The sequence below is a fragment of the Notothenia rossii genome (genome assembly GCF_949606895.1).
Source record: "Notothenia rossii genome assembly, chromosome: 1".
Lineage (NCBI taxonomy): Eukaryota > Metazoa > Chordata > Actinopteri > Perciformes > Nototheniidae > Notothenia > Notothenia rossii.
Genome location: NC_136912.1, coordinates 84387383 through 84409089, shown reverse-complemented (window position 1 = coordinate 84409089; position 21707 = coordinate 84387383). Strand labels below are relative to the sequence as shown.

Sequence of the window (21707 nt, the reverse complement as noted above, 5' to 3'; positions counted from 1 at the left end):
TGTTATTCGTGAATGCAAATTGGAAGTGATTACATATTTTAAAATGAACCACATGTGTGCATCTCCAAAGGAATGCAAAATAGTTTTTCCTACTTGCTTTGGTAATGATGAACTGTCTGACATTAATGTAAGGTTACTCCTGTCCAGGTTGACTAGAGCAACTGACCTATAGCCAACTTTGTTCATGGTCCCTTAAGGACCCCCACCTCCAGAACTCTCCCCTCCCCCTGCCTGCGGGCCCAGAAAAAGGTTCTTTGTGCAGGCAGTGAGCGAGGCAAGTGAGGCCTGGTTCTGGTTAGCGCGTTGTGCTGCATCTGAAACACTCACCTTCCTCTAGGGGTTGCATCTGGAGCTGGTTTCCTGTTCAGGCTGTGCTGGGCATGGGCGGAGTTTGGCCCGACTCTGTGATTGGGCGAGATTTATACTTTATGGACCCCAGGATAGTTAGATTTGCCAAAAAAAGTAATCTGTCAATCACTGGAAAAGCGATTCAAACCAGAGGTTAATTCAAGGGAAAGCTTATGATTGGTGCAAAGGCGCAAGCTTGGAGCCAGTGATTTTGCAGTCAGATACGAAGAATCCAACGGCAAATTTAGCATCAGCCAATCTGCTGAGCCCGTTCAGAGACAAAGAAGTCCTATGTTCTACATTTTCATCCAGTCTTTTTTTGGGGTGGGGGGGGGAATGTTTTATCATAATAAGAAACTTTCAAGTAATTTAAAGTAATGTCTTTTTTGAGTGATTGCAAACCCCCAAAATAGCATTGTTTGACAGAGTGATACCATAGTCATTCTATAATTGTGTGTAATACACACAATTAGAATATGGCAGCAGGACCGCTGCATTCAGTAATGGTGTGTAATAATAATGTTAGCTTCCTGTTATTACTGCAGTAATTCTGTAGTTGAGGCCATAAGCACTGCCCCTAAAGCTGCACCGTGGACCTTAAACGCCACATGAATTAGGCTGGATTTAGAGTCTGGCATGGAGTGTTTTTATAGCGTTTCCTGGGGAATTTGTTACACAGGTTTCTGAAAGTTAGATTAATGCTTCAGTGGAACAATATCCTTAAAAGATGTACTTAGATAAAACTGTTAAGAACAGATAAAATGTCGTACATTTGGAATGTTTTGAATTATTAATGCATTCATCTGGCAAACTGTAGAAGGTAATTAAATGTAGGTGGTCCAGATGGAAGAACATCTAACCATTCAACACTTTTCGCCAAATGTTTTAAATCCTCATTCTCAAGTTTCAAATTCAGTTCGTTAAGTAAACCTCATTAAATAAAACACATATAGAGTGAATGCAATACTGTGATTGTGCTATCCTAAGTGCTTGGGAAGCGTGCTATATTCTGCTCCGTTCTGTTCCCAGAGGTGTACAGTACACTACCTTTCCCAGTTAGCGTGTGTGCCAGCGCTGTGAGTCGGGCATTGTTGAGTTGAGCTTCAGTGCTGGAAAGAGCTTTAGTCAGTCTTCCCACTCAAATTCACTCAGTTCAGTCTCAGTTCTTTACCAAAGACCTCCATTTCCTGCTCTGGCGCCATGGCATGCAGCTGACAGCAGCTTTTATAGATCTCCTGAAGGGACACAGTTACAGTACATGCTTCGTCTCACACGTGATAACATATAGCCTACACATTCTTCACAGTGCACAGTTAGCACGGCTTCATTTTAAGGGGATCACAAGGCAAACAAACTGGGATCCACTGTTACAGGCAAATGAAAGTTGACATTTTTTAATTAATACCCAATTACTTTATTCCCTTGTAAGAGTGATCATTAATCAAGTTTTAGACAAGCATCTTTCTGCTTTTAATCAATACTAAAATGCAAGGTAGCAGAAATGACCTAAGATTTTCATCGTCATAACTACACTGTAGCAATGTTCGTATGGCCAATACAAGCCTTGAACCTTGAACCTTGAATGTGAAATTATAAAATGTCCTTTTAATCAAACCAACCACCCAATTTGCAACCTGCATAACAACCTGTCAATCAGAGGAAAAGATACATGTTAAAGAGCAATATGCAAAATACTCAGAGGCCCAGAAGGTAATACTAGTTCAGGTGTGATGGAATTACTTCTTGACAAATGATATGGGGGCCCAGAGTCCTTCCAGAGCCTGTCTTTCAACTCCTCCTCTCCCCACTCATCCATTCTGGGAGCGTTTGATGCCAAAGTAAGTTGGCAGCAGGTACTTCTCAGGCCAGCTTTGGTCAAAATGAAAGTGTAAGTGCTGACGGTGAGCATGCCTCTTTAAAAACACTGAATTGTATGAATGTCATCCTGGACAGACAGAGGTGAAGACAATCAATAGTTCTAAAGTGAGAGGTTAAATAGAAAGTGCCTGGCTGTTAGCATTTAAAAAAACAACCAAATGTCTTCTGTCTCTCCTCGCGGCAGAAAATTAGCAAGAGAAAGATCCCAAACATTGTTTGACAGTTACAATGAGTGTAACTTGGAGAGGTTTTTGATTTCACAACGTTTAAGAAGAAAAATGTGTGGTTTGATGTGTTTGAACGGTCCCGAAGGGCGAGTTGTTGGCTGGGGTCTGAGGCAGGGAGAATGCCTTGATGGAGCGAACAGACACACAGGAGAGTGTTCTCCTGATACCTACGATGATGATGATGATGATGATGATGAGAGGATGTGACTGATGCAGATGTCACCTTTTTGGAGTTGCTGTTTACTCAGCAATGACTGTAACTCTTATCTTAAGTTGAACTTTATATGTAGGATTATGGAAACCAGCCGAGTCACTGATGGAAGTTGTATTGTGAACACTCAAATCGGGAAATAACTTTCCAAAAAGTCTTCTCCTCAGCTAATACTTCAGGGACAGTCAGTCAGTTCTGTGGCTTTGGCTCACCGTCCCGGAGTCTTATTGTATTGCGTCTTTGGCTCAGTGAAGAGTTCTTCTGGGTCAGACACAGGATCCCCCCAGTGGGCCCACCACAAGGTCCAAAGACCCTCATTCTGAGAGCCTGTTTGTCTTGGTGAGGGAAATACAAAGCTCCTCACAGCGGAATTCCTCGTTAAAATGAAATATACCCACTGGGGTATTCGTAGCTTTATGGGACACAAATAGTCCTCTGTCAACAATACTTTCATTTACACTATCATTTAAAACATACTTCCTCTTGTCATCTCTCAGTGACTTTCTCAACTGCTTTTCTTCCTCTGCTTTGTTTTTCACTGTCACCCTCCACCTCTGTTTCCACTTTTCAGAAATATATATTTTTTTCAATTTTTGGACAGATTAGCTCCACACCCTTGTTTTATGGGTCTATGAGCTCACTCTTGTTGTGAGAGTGGCCAGTGTTCTGAAAATGGTCCGCTGATCTACGGCATGTTGGAGTGCAGACATCGTGAAGGACTATTCAGACCCGCTTAGACAGGCTCACAGAAACAGGTCACTGCACCTGAAGAGTGTGTGTGTGTGTGTGTGTGTGTGTGTGTGTGTGTGTGTGTGTGTGTGTGTGTGTGTGTGTGTGTGTGTGTGTGTGTGTGTGTGTGTGTGTGTGTGTGTGTGTGTGTGTGTGTGTGTGTGTGTGTGTGTGTGTGTGTGTGTGTGTGTGTGTGTGTGTGTGTGTGTGTGTGTGTGTGTGTGTGTGTGTGTGTGTGTGTGTCAAAAGAATGAAACAAAATTAAGGGTTACCTCAGCCACTCACAACGCTGTGAAATTAGCAAATGGAACGATGAGCTCACTCCCACTGCGAGTGTTTAATTTGAACAGTTAAACTCACAGTAACTCAAACAAGGACACCAACTTATAATAGTATAGTGTTATGTATAGGTAATATCATACCATGTTTATACTCTCTCAATCATAGGCCAAGGCGCCAAGGCCCTATTCAACAGCTAATGAATCAGTTAATCAAGATGTCGTTTTTAATGTGCAGTTTTCGCTACTTCCCATCTTTAGGCTATGCTACGTTAAGCAGCTGCTGGTTGAACATTAATATTTACTCTGTGAGTGGTATCTTCTTCTCCGCGGACCCAACAATGCTCATTTAAAATAGTTTTCTGCTGCTGTTCCACACGTTCTTCTTCTTTGTCAAAACCATACACCTACATAACCCACAATACAATTCGACAGATGACAGTTTGCTCAGAGATTCCTTGGTGCTCTGTAGAGGCTAATGTAGCCTCCAACTGCTATCCTTAAGCAGAGATGAGGAGCGAGGCATTTGCCAATTTATCAAGATTTGAGCTTATCACTCTAGAGCAGGGGTGTCCAAACTTTTTTCACCGAGGGCCACATACAGACAAATGTACGAAGGGCTGGGCCCCTCACTAGAGGTGATGTCATAAGTGAAGTTATAAGTCGGCAAAATCAATCAAATGTAAGTAAATTATGCTTAATCAGCGTACATCACAGCTCTACCTAGGGTTTCAATTATTTTGATGGTAGCTCATTCCTTACAACAGAAGCCTCAGATTGCTTGTAACAAGAGGGAATAGGAAGGGTCTATTTCAAGCTTGTTGGGAAAATAAGTTATTGAGCTTTTTTCTTATCAACTTAGATTTGTTTGAAAATGTTTTCAGCTTTAATTGACTGAACGTATTTGAAAAGCGGGCTTATTAACACATGAATACTACTGTAAAATATCTGTTTACATCTATATTTGAAAACTCCCCCCCCCCCGCGCAATGTAAAACTTCCATTTCTGCCCCCTGTGTTATGTCTTATATGTTTCTTTGTTAAGCGACCTTGGGTTGATGAAAGGCGCTTTATAAATTAAAGTTATTATTATTATTATATTTAAGAAGTAAAAGACAAGCAAAAGTTTCATCTGAGGGCAATACTGCATTATATATTTTTAATTTACCGAGGGCCGATTCAAAATGGTCCACGGGGCGCATTTGGCCCCCGGGCCGTAGTTTGGACAACCCTGCTCTAGAGTAAAAAAAAAAAAAGGCTTTATACAGGATGTTTTTACATAATGCAGCTGTACTCCCTTACACCAGTAAACAGATTGTTATCCTGTCAGTGGAGTTCCCCTTTAATCAACATTCTTATCATGAGCCTTTGCACTACAGGCAGTCAAAAATCTTTATCGGTCCTATAAGGTACAAAAGATGCTCTCTTTGGACTGACCACCTGTTTTCTGTGTTTGTGTGTGTGTGTCACAGGCTCTTGGAGACTCTGACTTCCCTGCTGTGCTGAGGCAGCTGCTGCCCTTGATGAAGCCCTGTGGAGGCGAGGACAGCACGACCTCCGGTTCGAGGTCCGCGGAGGATGAAAGTGGGCCCGATGAGATGATCCTGCTGCTGGTCTACCTGTACTCCCTGGCTGACGAGGCGCAGCCTGCAGACCAGGACACGGAGGAGGAGGAGGAAGTGGAGAAGCTGGAGAGGGAGCTGATGGGAGTGCTCACCCTGGTCCTCACCCGAGAGATCGAGCTCAGCCCCTTGGTCCAGAAACTCACCGGTGAGAAATGTGATCACAATTGTCCTGATTGCTTCCAGGAGCTATGCTTGGTTTGCCAAATGTGCTGATGGTGGAAAACGAGAGAAAATAGAGTAGGAGAGTGGGAAAAGCTGATTGTTTATTTCCTCTGTCGGCCTCCAGTGCTGTTAATGGGAGGATTTGTATCAAAGTCTTCACACCCCATCTCTCTCCTTATACCATTGCATCTTTCACTCTTTCAAGCACACACACACTTTCTGGTCAGTTTGGCAAGCCACTACAAAAACAGTGGAGTGTGGGAATGTCTGAACTTGCATGTGTGGGAGAGAAATGACCCTTCGCTTTCACATCTACGGCTCCTCTGCCACGACAATGAGCTTTACTTGTACGCCACACAGATATAGGAGCACTTTGTAACTTCCAGTGTGTGTGTTGGTTTTTACTGGTTTCTTCAGTTTCCTCTGTTCACCACTAGTCATTGCTGGTTTAGCTGAGCTGGTAGACGTGTGGTAGAGCAGATCAAGGCCTTAAGATGAATTATCCGTCTACCTCCACACCACAGCCAGCTGCTCCTCCCAGAGTAATAGCGTCTTTAACCTTGAGCCGGTACACACACGGCCTCCTCCCCTGCCACATAGTTCATAATTAAAGCTACTTTTAGTTTTGGCCCGCTCTGCACCATAGCACACACCCTGAAATAATACACTGCTGTTTGTGGTTTTAGCTCATATCGCACATAGGCATATAGAATATATATAGGGGGTAAATGTATGTAAAGCACTAATAAAGTGTGTAGATATTCTTGCTCTGTTTGACTATGTTCCTTCTTATAATCTTTCTCTCCCTCTTCCTGTTCTACTTGGCTAAGTGCAGCTTGGAGTTGAGGGGCCTCTTGGCAGGCTCCGGCCGAGAGATGTGGCTCATGTTAAAAACCCGACTCTCGGTTATAAACACTTCATTGGAAATTACCCTGTCATAGTGTGCCAGGTGTGTTTTAGACAGAAGAAACGATGTGTGTGTGCACTCGTGCGCATATCTTGCCCATTCAGAGGAATTTGGCTGTGTGTGCACCCTGCTTTTAAACGTGAACGTGTGTATGCGCGCGCACAAATGTCTGTGAGAGTTTTTATGGCTAGCGATGTAGTGCTTGGCTGGGGTAACATGAGGCGGGGGGTCGTCTCTCTCTGCATCCAGAGCAAAACACTGATTGTGACATTCTACCCAATTAAAGACTCAAATGGAAACCAGACGTTGAATGAAACCTGGTCGCCATGAGAACAATGTTTTTACAAATCCTTGTATTCTATTCCCCTTGGCTACATCACATGCAGAAACACAAGAACAGTAAACACACAAGAGTTGCAAAAACAAAGAGAAGAAATAACAAAAAGGAGGTTTAGGAAAGTGTGCAGGACATGCTAATGCAACACAGCCCGACCCCGCTAACTACCTCCTTCTGAGAACTTAATTAAAGAGCATCTTCAGGAAATGGTGATCCTCAGACTACTTTACTCTGTAGTTTGTTTTGCTGTCCATGTTTCCTGTGAGGCCCGGTGGACCTGAGTTCTCTGTGGTGATCAAACATCAACACATTGATGGTAAGACTGCAATTGTGAGCAGAAAGCAACAGTTTGTCTGTTACATAATCAATGAGGTGGATATTCTCCTTTTTGTTTATGGTGATTTTTGAAAAATGAAGAAACGTTCATACCAGCAGTCAGTAAAAAGTGAAATGAGTTAAATCCAGACAATATTTTGGCAGTTTTCCTGAAACTGTGGGGCACTAGTTCTTTAGCATACATTTATAATCAGCCGAGAATAGAGTTTATTATGGGGTCTATTTTCAGGAGAACATTTGGTGAGTATTTACTGCAGCAGAAAAAGTATATATGGGTTTACTCAAAATAACCTACAGTGCCCATGTTCGTGGATATAAAGGAACACATCAGTCAGCGCAACACTGTGGCTCAAACAAGCGTTTAATGTGTTCGTTTTTTAACAAACATTGAGCCATATGGGAATGGTCTTATGTTTGTTTTTATTTTTTATCTTGGATAAGAAGTAAAGATCAGCGTTAATAGACACCTAACATGTTAACCAGAGTTTTGTGTCTCTATGTTTTGGAGCACAATACCTCTATCTTACAGTCTCACTGTGTCCCTGCATGTGAAATTCATATTCTACAGGACGGGACCGTGCGGTGTGTCTGCATTATTGTCTTGATAAAAGGGTTGAAAAGCATTTATTCAAGAAAAGGTTTCCGCTTATTGCAGCCTGGGAGATTAGGTCTTTAACCAAACCCTCCACAGCAGTCACCACATGTGGAAAAAGTATTGGGCAAAGATGCAAAATGCGAACATTAGTAACAGTGTCACTGGGTAAGGAACCCTCTGCTTCTTTATATCCTGGATTTCGATTGGTTGCTGCCAGACAGTCTGGTGTGCACTAGTGGTTTGTGATGTGTTCAGGTTGTAAACAGCACCAGGCTGTTTCTGTTAATCCCTCATTCAGTTGTGGTAGAAATGGCACTGATATAAAGACTTCTTTCTGGATTTGTCTCCTGTCAGCTTTTGTGCCGAATCAAACCTCCTTTCTCTCCTTCTAATTTATTATTCTCTTCATCTCAACATTGAGGTACGTTGGGCTGAGAAGAAGGGCAAACCAACCCAAATGTTGCTCATTCTTCACCCCGTGACAAGCTCCGGATGATGGAGTGTGTCTGTGCTTGTGTCGGTGTGTGGGTGTGCATCTATGTCTAGTAGTTAGAATGTGAACTCCCAGTCCCAACATGGTGATTTAGTGGCAGCAGTGACAGCAGAAGGAAAGGTCACAAAATAAAAGAGGTCAGTTAGAAAAACAGCTTGATTAGTGCAAGATTTGAACTGGGAATGGTTTCATGTCTTGATCCCCTCTCTCCCTGCCTCAGACACACATTGGGTTTGTTATTCATCCTGTCGCTGGGGTGTGCACGGGGCAAGGAGGGGCGCAGGAGGAGAGTCGGACCTCCCCAATGCGCTGTTTGGGTTGGCAAGGCAACACGGGCCAGTCAAGGGACATGAAAGAGATCACACATAACTCTGGCCACTAACTCCCTGACTGCCTACATCTCAAACTTTTCTTTTCTTTACATTTCTGTTTCCATTTCTTTTTCTTTCTGCCTCTTTCTCTCCTTTAACCACTGAGCGGTTTCTCCCTTTCCTCTCTCTCTGCGGTCCTAAAGCACCGGGCTGGTCGCAGGAGGAAGTGAAGCATACGCTCGTCTAATGATCGCGCCTGATTAAATATATTTCCCCTGTTGCACTGTGTTTATGAAATTAGTACCAATTATTTTTAATTGGTGGTCTTTCTTTACTTCCTCCACTGTTACACAAACACACATAAATGTACGAGGTGAACAGTAGAGCCCGGGGTGAACAAAGCAGCCAGTGGCGTTGTTCTCTCTAGTTCACTTCATCAGATAAGCTGATGACATGGAGCTCAGGCTTTAATTAACAAAGGCTCATCAGCTCCTCCCTGCTGGGCAGACAGCCCTAGTGAGCAGGCAGGGCCACACACAGAGACTGGGAGCAGACCCCCAGACTCGCACCCCACCAAGTCTGCTCACACGGTGGTTAGGTCTCCATACTGTACTCTTGTATTCATCCCACTGACTACTTTCTGCTGAACAGGACCCAAAAGCACAGTGTGACTTTTAGGCAAGCTAACAAATGAATACAACTCTAAAGGCAGCATAGCAACATGGTGAACACAGTAGGAAAACCGTCCCCTGACAGATTGTGACTTTGGACAAATGTGTCCAATTAATTATTCTTGTTATTCAATATTTTTCTGTTAAACCTTCAACCTTGTGTCTGCTGCACAGAGCAAGTCTGGTTCTCTCATAACTTTCCTCCAGTCTCTCCGTGTTCATTCCGTGTATCTGTATGTTGGAGGCAGATTCATAAAGCCCTGACAAAAGCACTTTTTGTTTTAGCTTTAATTAGAAACATTTCTAACCTTCACAAACATGTTATTTTACATCAATTTCCTAGCCCCTAGCTAGGTCTAATTAATTGCGTCTTTCCACTGACTTTGTATGCAATCGCACTGCCATTAATATCCCCTTAGCAAATATTATTTTAAGTTGTAGGCATCTTGGTCATTTTCTGTGGAATGTTGTTTTTCTGATGGGTGATACTGGTAAAAACTTTACATAGAACTCAAGGAAAGCTTGTGACATCATATCCCTTTCCTCAATAGTAACAAACAAATGCATGTCGTATTATCACTCATAAGCGAACCACCATCATCATCTGTCAAATAATTGAAGTTAGTAGTCGCCACAGTTGATCGGTTCGATTTCACAGAGCTAGCTCAGAGTGTAGTTTACACCTCTGTTTGTTTTATGGAGTGTGTTAGCGCTCAGCAGAGAATTCCTCTGCTTCTTATTTATGACAGGAAATGCACATCATAAAAGGCTCGTAAGCACTTATATCTCCGCTGGGAATCGGCCTAGTAGAATGAAAAAGAACACTCGCGATCCCACACAGACTTGCAAATAGACGCAAACACACTCACTGCACAAAGCAAAGGCAGGAATACACACCAGGCGTGCATACAGGCCGGTTCCAGAGGGACTCTAACCGAGACAGCGGCCCCTGGCCCCTGCACGCGCTCCAGTGCAGGCGGGGGTCAGCCTCTGCCCCTTTGAGGGAGGGTCAGTCCAGCCAGCACGCACTACCCGCTGCCTCTCCTCTTCTGCAGGGACTCTCTTGGCTCCTCTTTGAAAACATCCCTCTCCATCTGCATACACATGTTTCTGCTTTACAGTCTGTACACACTTACACTCACAGACAAAGAATGTTCTCAATAATCGGAAGGCCCTAGAAACAAATGTCTTGGCTCAAACACCATTCATAAATAAGTGTATGAGTTTGGTGGACTGTTTGTGCGTGTGACTCTGATTTTTGCCAGAGCCACTTGGTTTCACAGAGTATCTGCTTCTTATCTGTTTGTGCGGAAGAACTTGTTTACGTTTAGGATTCCAGTCAGCAGTGAAAGATGACCTGCCCTAATGTACCCGCTTTCCTCCCCAAACTGTCCCCTCGCTCTTTCTCCAACCCCTCCTTCCGCTCTTCTCTTCAACCAGTGCAACTTCCTAAAATGTGTTATTCAGAGGAACACCCTAACCTTCTTTCACCTCATACTCCTCAATGGACGTCCATCTGTGAACTTGGCATTATCGGCTGTCAATAAAAATATTCATAGTTTAAGGCCTTGAGTCCAAAAATCTCAGCCCTGCTTTTGGGGACTACGCCCTCAAACAAGAACAGAATGATGCTTCCTTCCTGTGTTAGCGTTCTGTAAAAGCATTGGGAATAATCTAGCTCTCTTGGAAGTAAACATTCGATTCGATGTTCTTCTGCTCGGTTCTCCTGGGTGGAGAATTCCTCCGCGGCCTCGACACCAGATGGAAGCTCTCCTGGCGCAATGAGCTGGCCGGGTCATTTCCTGTCAGGAGGCCTGGTGTTAATCAAGGCCTGAGCCAGCAGGAACGCCCCCCCTACTCCCCTACCTCCTTTTTAACAACCCCTCTCCTCTTACACCCCCTCATCTCGCAGAAAGGCTTAAAAAATACAAAATGTCTCTCTTCCCCCACTTTCCCCTTTTACTTTTAGTTTCTGTTCTTTTGTCCTTTGTACCATACCCCGCTTTGTTTAGTACATGTCATACACTCCTCTGTCTTTAGACGGTCGTAAATCACTGGGAGGTAATGGTCTGTGCTATCAAAGTGACCCTATAGAGGACTGCAGGACAGCCGATAGATAGAAGGAGATTGTAAGGAATGAGAAGAAAGGAGTCTCTCTGTACTTGCAGTCCTGTGTCTGGTCTGTTGTGTCTGTTGCTGTCTCCTGTTGTGCGATGGACTCAGTGGGAGATGGGCTTATCTTCTTGCTCCTCCTCCTCCTCCTTAGCTGACCTCCAGACTGACCAGACGCAGGCCTGCAGTCAGGGGTGGGGGGGGGTGGGTGGTAACTGTCAGAGGGAATGTTTGCAAGACTTCTCCTGTTATGTCTTTCTTAATCCCTTAATGGCCTACGTGCTTCATCTCTCCTGTTCAATGGTGAAACATTGTGGTTTTTCCGTTGGGTCATTTGCATGCTGGATGGTTCTGGACTGAATGCAGATGTGGCTCATGTTTCCTAGTTTTGGATTGATGCATAAAAACATAATTTAGTTAGAGAACATTCAGATATGCTTTGAATGAAAGACAGACTTTCTTGGATTTTGATGCTGTGTTGTTAGATTTGTGATTTATTTTAATGACAGCAAGTTGTTTCAGTAACAAACTGTTGCTGTGTTTCTTTTGTTCTCCTTCAACAACTAATAGTTAAGACAAATAAATCTTCATGACAATTTATATTAGTGAAACAGCAGGGAAAAAAATCAAGCAATGAGCAAGCAAGCGGCTAAGAAAGCAAATGACTGCTAGCATCTTCTCATAACCCATGATCTCAGGTTTCAGGTGTACTGCTGCTCTGGAGACTTTTCCCTTTGCCAAAGAAAATGAATTGTGATACGGCGTTCAAAGATTGCACACCATTTATTTGCCTGAAAGCATCTGTGGGATTCCCTCTTACTTTCATGTTTATAGTCCTTCTTCAAAACGTCCTCTGGCTGAGTGGACTTTCTGTCATCTACCTGCTAACATGATTGGAAAAAAATACTTTATTTTATCTTCTCTGCTTTCAAAAATGTTAAATTGTGATAATATAACATTTTTTTTAAATTATTTAACCAGATAAAAAGCATTGAGATAAAATCTCATTTAAAATGCTGACCTGGCCAAGAAGGCAGCAACGTTACACATTTTTACACATAACACAGACATATAAAATAAAGAGAACACAAGGCAGTCACTACATTGTGCACATTTGGGACAGTAAGAAAGGTGCACTACTTATTACTGCAAGAGCAGCTGGTGGTAAGGACCTCAGACAACTTCAATTTAAAACAGGCTATAGGGACAAGTGCCATCAGTTTGAGGCTTGATTGAAGGTCATTCCAAGACCAAGGACCATAATGAAAAAGACTCCTTTTTCCAGCCTCAGTTCGAACATCAGGTACCTGGAACCGTATCCAGGCACTGGATCTGAGGTTGTAAGAGTCACAAACTGGAGCAAATCTGGCACATATATATACAGTGGAAGCTTACCTAAAATGGCTTTATACAATAAAAAAATCCAATGCTGCATCCTACGCATACTAAGTGAGGACCATCCAGTTAGGCTATACAGTTTGCAATGATGAGTCCTATAGGGTGCATTTGATATATATTGCAGTGCAGCATGGTAGAGTGGGTCAAGTTTGGCCAAAACAGGGGGACAGGCAAATCTATAAATGGTATCATCGTAGTCAAGCTGGGACAGGAATAAGCCAGAGACCAACCTTTTACGGGAAGAAATTGAAAAACAACATTTAAGTCTGTAAAGGAAGCCAAGAGTGAATTTCAATTTCTTAGTTAGAACTTCAATGTGGTGTTTAAAGTTTAGATTTCTGTCCAACCAAAAGCCCCAATATTTGTATGTATCAACAAACTCAACGGAGACGCCTTCAAGGGTGTCAATGGAGAGGCAAGAGGACGCTGACTTGGGAGCAAAGAGCATTGCTTTGGTTTTCTCACTGTTCAATAGCAGTTTCGAATCAATAAGCGCATGCTGTAGCGTGATAAAATCAGTTTTTAAATTGGAAATGGCCATATCCATAGAAGGAGCACATGAGTATACAATAATGTCATCAGCATACATATGATAGGTAGAAAATTGCATCTGATTACAAATATTGTTTACATATAATAAAAAGAGCAAGGGCCCCAAAATAGAGCCCTGTGGAACTCCCTTCTCCAAGGTAACAGGGTCAGAGACAGTACTACCCAACCTGACGCATTGAGTACGGTCGGTTAGATAACTTTGAAACCAGCAAATGGCGTTATGACTTAAACGAGACATCAACATGACATTAGACACAATGTGGTGATCTACAGTGTCAAATGCTTTGGCTAAGTCAATAAACAATGCTACACAAACATATTTTGTATCCAAAGCAGCCTTAATATCGTCTAAGACTTTCAGACTGGCTGTAAAGATTCAATTTGTAGGGTTTGAGTAGCTCAGAAACATTTTTTCCCTGTTTCACAGTCTGCCTTTTTCCAAGGATTGTGTATGTAAAGTGTGGCCAGCTCGCCTAAATCGCCTCTCAGCCATTAGCCAACCTACTTCCTATTAACACACAAATAAGTGATCCAAAATATATGTGTTTTTTGTATTTCTCATCTTTTCCCGATAGACAAATATCATTGTTACTTATGTACTGTGTAATTACCCTCTATGAATAAAGTAAAGCCATCCGATCATGCATTCAGCACAAACGTTTACTACTTGACAATTCTTATTATTCCTACAGTCTAATATCAGTGGGTATAAATGTCCTATTACCCAGCCTTTAATGTCAGCTGTGTCTGTGCCGGGTGACTCAGTCTGATAAAGCACAGACTGTCGGGAGAGATAGTCGCTATCATTTAAATCCTCCTATCAATGGAACCTATTTCTCCATCACATTTTCTGTCTGCCTCTCCATCATTTCAGCTTATCTTCTCTGAGTTCTGTCTGCCTCTTGGTCCTCTTGGGCTGCCTCTCTCACTCTCTCTCTTATGCAATCACACACACACACACACATGCGCACACACGCACACACACACACACACACACACACACACACACACACACACACACACACACACACACACACACACACTGGACTGTTCTTTGATGCTGACAGCTGTTCGCCGTCTGCTCCGTGTCTCTGAGCTCACTATCACATCCGACTCGCTCTCCGTCCAGGTAAACGGCTCTCTCTGATGGGCAGTGATAGAGGGATGAATGAACTGGCTGTTGTAACATTTCCGCTTCAGTCAAGCAGATGGTGAGAAACATTTTGGCGCAGAGGGCCGTCCGCTGCCGTTATCACCGCCGTACACACAGCGTGGGTGTATATACGGTGATAATGACTGTCTGCAGAGAGGATTGCTACAGTGGGGCCAGAGTCAACTCAGCCCCCCCTGAAAATAAACACATTAGAACGCATATGCACACACTGACCCCAAAAACTGTCGCCCCTTACCCTAAGGCCACAGCACCCCTGCTTTTATTGTAAACTTCCTTCCTTATCGGACACAGAACACACAAATCTCCACTTTAAAAACACACACTATTTTTGGCTTAGCTTTAATTTCCCTCTATCAATAGCAAATCCTAAGAAAATCCACTATAGAGAATGTGTTATTTCCAGGATGGGATGTATGGCTTTAATTTTCTCCTTTTCCTGCTCCCTCTCCAACTCCTCCCTCCCTCCCTCCCATATTGCTGCTGGAAGCGTTCACAATTCCTTAGTTACTGTACATCCCTCCAGACCAGAGTTTCACAGATGTACACAGCCTCTCTCTAATGAAATACTCAGTTATTTATCTCAGAGTGATGGCAACGTGACATTACTGCTAAGATTGAATGATTCAGAGTGTCAAGCATTAGATTGAAACACAACACAATCTGTTGCATCACAAATGGAGTTTAAATAATCATGTATTCAGAATATATAAGTGCTCGCGGAGTGTTATTTCTTCTTGAAGTGCTGTTAGACACACTAATGTGGCTTTTATAGCGTTACTGCGGCAGGTCTGGCCCTCTCCTGTCTTCCTGTGTAGACTCAGGCACTCGCACATCTGCACACATAACGCTAACATCTGTCTCTCAGGTGGAGGCAGCCGCCCTCTGCTAGGCCTCCATGCATCACTGCTCCAGTCAAGAGGCTGAGCACACACACACACACACACACACACACACACACACACACACACACACACACACACACACACACACACACACACACACACACACACACACACACACACACACACACACACACACACACATCGTCAGCTGCCTCACACTTTCACTTGACCTTGATCTAAATAATGCTAAATCCAGCAAGCTTTGTATTCCAAATGTTTTCAGTTGTGATACCACTGTGCAGCAGACCCTGACCCATCCGTGACAGCCCTCTGTTGCGATGTGTGGGAGCGGATTAGCCCGTTGTGTATTTTGAGTGACAGGATTATGAAGTTTGTATGTTTCTGTAGGGCTGCTGTGTATGAAGAGTTGGTGTTATCATGGCCGTTATTAGTGTTATGCTAACCCATGTTTCTAAGCGGTGGATCTCTGGGCAGAGGTTATTGGTAGTTATTATGGTTTGTTTCTGTGTTTGTTATGTGAAAAACTGAAAATGGTTATGAGATTGTTCCTAACCCTATGAATGGCGTCAACATATCAAGGTCAGAAAAGATAAGTGCTACGTCTGCTAGCGGTCACTGTGCACTGGCTTCATCCACCCTGTAATCCTCTTTGATGTGGACCTAAACCCCACCAGGATGTGATGTTTGTGTAGGATGCCTGCCTGGATGGGTAAATATATGTGTAATCCCGTTGGGTTGTGGGTATCTTTGTGTGATGTTGTCCAGCTCAGGCGACTTAAACAGGAAGTAGAGCTGCGATTAGGAGGATCTGACATTTGCAAGAGGAGCTTCCTGTGATAGGAGGCTTCCTCTGTGTCTATGGGACTCATCACCTTATCTTGCCCCCTCTCACTAGCTGCCACTTTTCGTACAGTTCACTCACTCACTGTTGCCCGGACATTCCAGCTGTCACACATATTTACTTAGACATTAAAGGGTCAGTTGACATGAATTACAGAAAGAAATCAACTCACTTACCCCTAGTGGTATTTATGTATCTATGTGCCTACACCCCAGTACAAGGAATGTGCAATGAATGTAGTTTTTTGGCACATCATTAAACACTGACATTTAAAAAATTAAACCGCAACATATGTAATTTCAGATATCAGAGTGAGTTTCTTTCCATGCACACAATACACCAGGTAACTCCTCAGGTTGCACATGGAACTGGGTAGAATTTAAATGCACTGTAGAAATAGGATCCTTTAGTTTTCAAACTGCTAATAATAACCATTGATAAAAGGATTTACCATAATGTTCATATTGTTTTTTTCTTTGAAAACAAATAATTTTTTACAGTTGATGTTATTCTTCTAACATCTAACAATATAATATTTTAATGAAATCCTTAATATCTTGCAACTTTAAGCATTAAATAAATGTGTGCTCTACAGTAAGTCTGTGTAAACTGTGCATAACACCTAACCTTAATTTGAAACTACTTTTAATTTTGTCATTTAATTCTTTCTTTTTGAAAGTCTTTGTCAGTCAAATTAAAGGGCCCGTGTCATGGCCATTTCTACTGATCATAATTCCATTGTTGAGGTATACTAAAATAGATTCATACTGTGCAATTTTCCAAACTCACATTGGTTTCTCATACAGCATCTCTGTAACGTATGTGTATTCACTCTCTGTCCTAAACGGCTTGTTGGAACTCCTGCCCCCCCCCCCCCCTCCCTGTGAGCCCAGTGTGCTCTGATTGGTCGGGAAGTTGCAAGGCTCATTGCTGCGATCTGCTGCGAGGAGCGGACAGACTTCCGGATCGGCGATACAGGAGAACAAGCTAAACTCATCCTGAGCACACACAAACACTCACAGCCGAAGTAAAAACAATAAGTGTGGCTTGATATTGAGTAAGAAAAAGGTTTATAACGCTGTGAGAATGGGTCTGCGGAGAGCATTTCTCTGTGATCCCAACGTAATAGCCCGAAAAATGTTTACCCATTTAAACAGTCGTTGTATATACCTTGTTTGTTTTTAACATCATAAATACACAAACAACAATGAATACTTACAGGTTGTGTACCCGAATCTCCCGCTGGTCCAAACAAAGTAGCATCGTTCTTCAGTGCCCTACACTGTACATATCCGGCATGAATCGCTGAAAGGTTTGGGAAGCTTTGTTTCGTGAAATGCTGGCAGAGGGTGTGGCCTCTGGGTGTTCACACGTCACAGTACCCAGGAAGTAAACAATGGAATATGAAAAATCTCCAAAGAGGCGTTTTGGGGCAACATAGACTGTGTTTGAGTTTTACTCGCTACAGGGTGTACTTTGAGGGTTTTTTATGCATAAAAACTTTCATAACACACAAGGGGAAAAGCATGACATGGGCCGCCCTTTAACTTGTGTTAAAGTGCTTTAAAAACTTGTTTACACTTTACTTGATCAACAAGTCAGCATTCTGCAAAGTCTTACTCCGCCAGTCACATTCCTCTAATCTCCTCCCCAAGCCACTAACTATTCGTATAAACAATATTTATTTACGTTTTGACTTCCCTGTTTTACTTCCCATGATGCCACTTATAATTTGTGATATTGTTGAAAAAATGAAGTGAAATAAGAAGTGAAAACTCTCCTTCCTCAGAACTATTTCTGGATTCAGAAACCCGTTTTAATTATACATTTGTTCTACCGTAGAAATGTAACTATAAAGAGTGTTCACATTGTCTAGTGTGGCGGTTTTCCTTATATTTTATTTAAGTGTGAATTAGTATGCAACTGTGTTTTAAATCCCACGATGCTCCTCAGATCTTTTCCCCTTTACATCAGATTAAAACTCATCCCATCCCTCTGCAGCCTCAGCCTCCGCCCCACTGTGGGATTACACACTGATGCAACTCGTCTCTCCTGATATGTGTTACTGTCACTTTAAAACAACATCAAAAAAGTTTGCGTCTCAAAAGCAGCTGTAAGTTAGAGATCATACCGCTTTCTGTGCTCTTAGAACTTACACACTACGTGTCGGAGGCTTTGTTTGAGAGCACAGCTTGGCACAGCACCTCTTCTGCGTGAAGAAGATGTGCGTCATCCACAATGGTGTCTGAATGAGTTGATGAGTGTGAGTCACAGTTAAAGTGTATGAGTGTACACAAAAAGAAGAGGGGGGGGTGGAAATGAATCTCTTACATGTGCTGCACTGTACGAGCAGTGCACTGTCTTCTGCTCTGTCTTTGCTGTGGAGCTTTTAGAGAGAAAAGAGAGAAACATTCCAGATTAATCAATCAATCTGCGTGTGTGTGATGTGTGCTGCCTTTCAACATGTGGCTTCAATCTCTGGTTTCTGTTGCGTCCCACCCCTCTTTTCCCCTTCACAGAGACTCATGACCATTGAAGAAGTCTTTGTGGTTGAAAACAAGTCATTTCAAACTGGATTTCACACAGAATTTGTCCTCTTTTCTTTCCTGCCATGGGCAGTGGCTCTAAATATTTCCACAGCAGAAAGATTAAAATGCAATAATGTCCTCCAGGAGCGATTATTGTACGAGCGCCCAGGTTAAGTTGTGTCCGTGTGTGTATGCCCTTTGTGTGTGTTGACAGATGAAACTGTAAACAAAGCCAGTGGCTCAGATATCAGGGCAGTTTATTGCTCTGGGTTCAGATCTGGCAGGCCCCGAGTTGTTTATTTGGCTTTCAGGTATCAAATGAAACCCGCTACTCTCTCTCTCTCAATCACATGTGTATGTCCTCGGTCGGGCCGTTCAGTAATCGCTTTGTAGAATCAATAAACAGTCATGCATGAACTTGTTCGCACAAATACACAAGTCATTGTCCAGCTCATGTAGAAACTAATCTCTCTTTTCTGCTTTCCCACAGACACACACACACTCATATTTTCCGACTTGTTTTTCTCCAATCATGTTTTTCTCCAATTATCGCACTTATACACACTGCATACACAAGGCTACTGCGTTCCCATGCTTTTGCCCCGGGTCACTTTGGTCAAAAAGGTCAAACACAGATTCTCCTGTCCACCCTTCTGTCTCCTCAGCGCGTAATTCAGAACAGCAGCACCCAAGGAGAGGCTTCACAACCACCCAAATTGACACGTCACTAGCCCATTAAACACACACACACACACACACTTTAATAATAATAATAATAATGCATTTTATTTATATAGCGCTTTTCATAACTCAAAGACGCTTAGGCCAACATCTCCCTCCATCCCTGCACCCACTATCAAAGGATCTAACCAGCGTTGACATTATCTATCTGTATCTCCCAGGGGAGCGGTCGAGCACATAGCACCGTTATCATTCAGCACACACAGACACACTCTCTCTCTTCTGTCTTCTCACACACTCACTCATACTCTCTCCGAGACATGCACGTACACACACACGTACACACACGACACGTACAGACACGACACGTACTGCAGATCAAAGGTTAATCATGTCTTTTCATCAGCTGCACCACCCTCTTCTCTATCTGTCCTCGTCCTGTCTACTGGTTGTGGCAGTATTTATGTGCTCTAGTGCAGTGGTTCCCAACTTTTTTTCCCAAGAGCCCCCCCCAAATGACTCCTGTTGGAAGTTGCGCCCCCCCCCCCCCCCACACACACAAACACACACACACAAGGGCGCAACAGCGGTAATTAAAGTTTCAAAGTCTCAAAAATGCTACAACTACCGTCACAAACTGGATGAATGTGATGTATTTTGTTAAAGGAGGATGAAAGCGTAATTAAGGAGAACTATTGGAGTGACTTTGATGCTTATTGGACTCAGCATTCATTCATTTGGATTCCCGCTGTATGAAGAAATTAAAGGACGGCGCAAGTGGAAGCAATTCACAAAGGGATTAAACTGTTTAAAAGTAAGCCGGATTTTGCCGATGTGTTTTTGTGGATTCAAACGTTAATAATAGTAAAAGTAAATAATCTACAAAATGGAGGAGACCGATCTGATCGGAGCAACTGTGACAAATAATCCAACTGAAACCGGCATGGAAAATGACTGTTTTTAAAAATGCGCTTATCCAAACAAGCCTGGTTTGGACACTTTACGGGCAGAAGAAACATTTCTATTAAAGAAAGAATTATACATTGCTGTCTTTTTATGCCTTTAATACTAACTTGAATTTGTATTCAAATTAATTAATCAATTATGTTTTATATTTTATTGTATTGTAGAGACGAGGCTTTTAGTGACAATCATGTATTGCTTTACAATTATATCAACAAAAAAAAAAGTAACAAAAAAAAAAGGCTAAATATGATATTTGGCCTCAAATCATCTGAGGCCTGGCGCCCCCCCTGCGATCTTTGGCGCCCCCCAGGTTGGGAACCACTACTCTAGTGGATGCACTTTTTGTCCTTGCACTCTGTAAATAAATCGTCCTGCCCTCTTCCTCCATTGTTTTCTTTTATCTCTCTCCATCTCCTTTTTCATATGAAAAAGACATTTCTGATTACATTAGGTGTTTTAATGAGAACCAAGTGTTTCTGTTGTAGTTGTAAAATGGCTATTAATTTCATGTATGCTCCATAAAGTCTGTGTAATAGGGTAATAAGTATTTGAGATTTTAGCTGCATGTTTAAGAGGCTGCAAGTGAACAGAAAATCCTGCTCTTGACTGTTTGAGTCGTTTTTTTCTTTGTTTTTCGGGAAGAAAACGCAAGAAAGAGAATGGCACGTTGAGCAACCCCCCTGTGTGAACCCCAACCCTCACTGAAACAGGAAGTGCTTTTTCATTCAGGAGGTGTACATTTACAGAAAACCCTCTTCTGCACCCTAAAATGAGATTTTCGAAATAGGGCAGAGGCACGAAATGGCTGTGAAGAACTGCAGCGCTTAAAGCTAATGCAGGTGTTTAAGGCTCATATGCTTTAGGGATATGATCGTAAAAGACATGTGTTTTGTAGTTGGAAATGATATAATCATGCAGCATGACTAGTGAGAGATCTGTCTTGTTTTTGTTATCATCCGCGGCTTGTGCAATGTGCTCAAACTTAAAATATTCTACTTGAATGATTGTCTATTTAATTTGTTATACACGCAAACCACAAAGAGTCACATCCGCCATCGTCTGTTGTGGAAGTTTCTCAGTGCGTCAGGCTGATTTTCATGAGGAAATCAAGCAGCCTTGGCAGAGAACATGATATTCTTCCATGAATTATGGCACCCTTGCTCCATAGTTCATTACCGATAACCCCGGCAGTGAGGTTAGCCCGCGGCCGTGCCTCTCCCTCAGATCTGAGCGAGCATGGTGGTGCGGGCATGAGCAGCCAGGCTACACTTAGGGCTGCCACGCACATCATCACATTATCATGCTTCCTAGTGTGTGGGATTGAACATTTGCCAACAGGCTTCTGAGCACTTTCACACACTGATCTGTCACTCACTTGTTGGGCTTCTGATGACTTCTGAACCAACACAATTGTAGCGTGGCATATTTACAATGTTGAAATCCTTAGATTTGGTGCAGCAAAAACATCAACAAACGGAACATAA

At 42.7% G+C, this 21707-nt stretch overlaps 1 protein-coding gene across 1 annotated transcript in view; it reads left to right on the top strand.

Moving 5' to 3' along the window:
* The window catches only part of scfd2 (sec1 family domain containing 2), an 84809-nt gene that overhangs the window by 34252 nt on the left and 28850 nt on the right, over positions 1-21707 (top strand). Inside the window, exon 5 of the mRNA XM_079692806.1 lies at positions 5144-5441. Within this exon, the coding sequence (XP_079548932.1) occupies positions 5144-5441 (298 nt within the window). The remainder of the gene's footprint in view (positions 1-5143; positions 5442-21707) is intronic.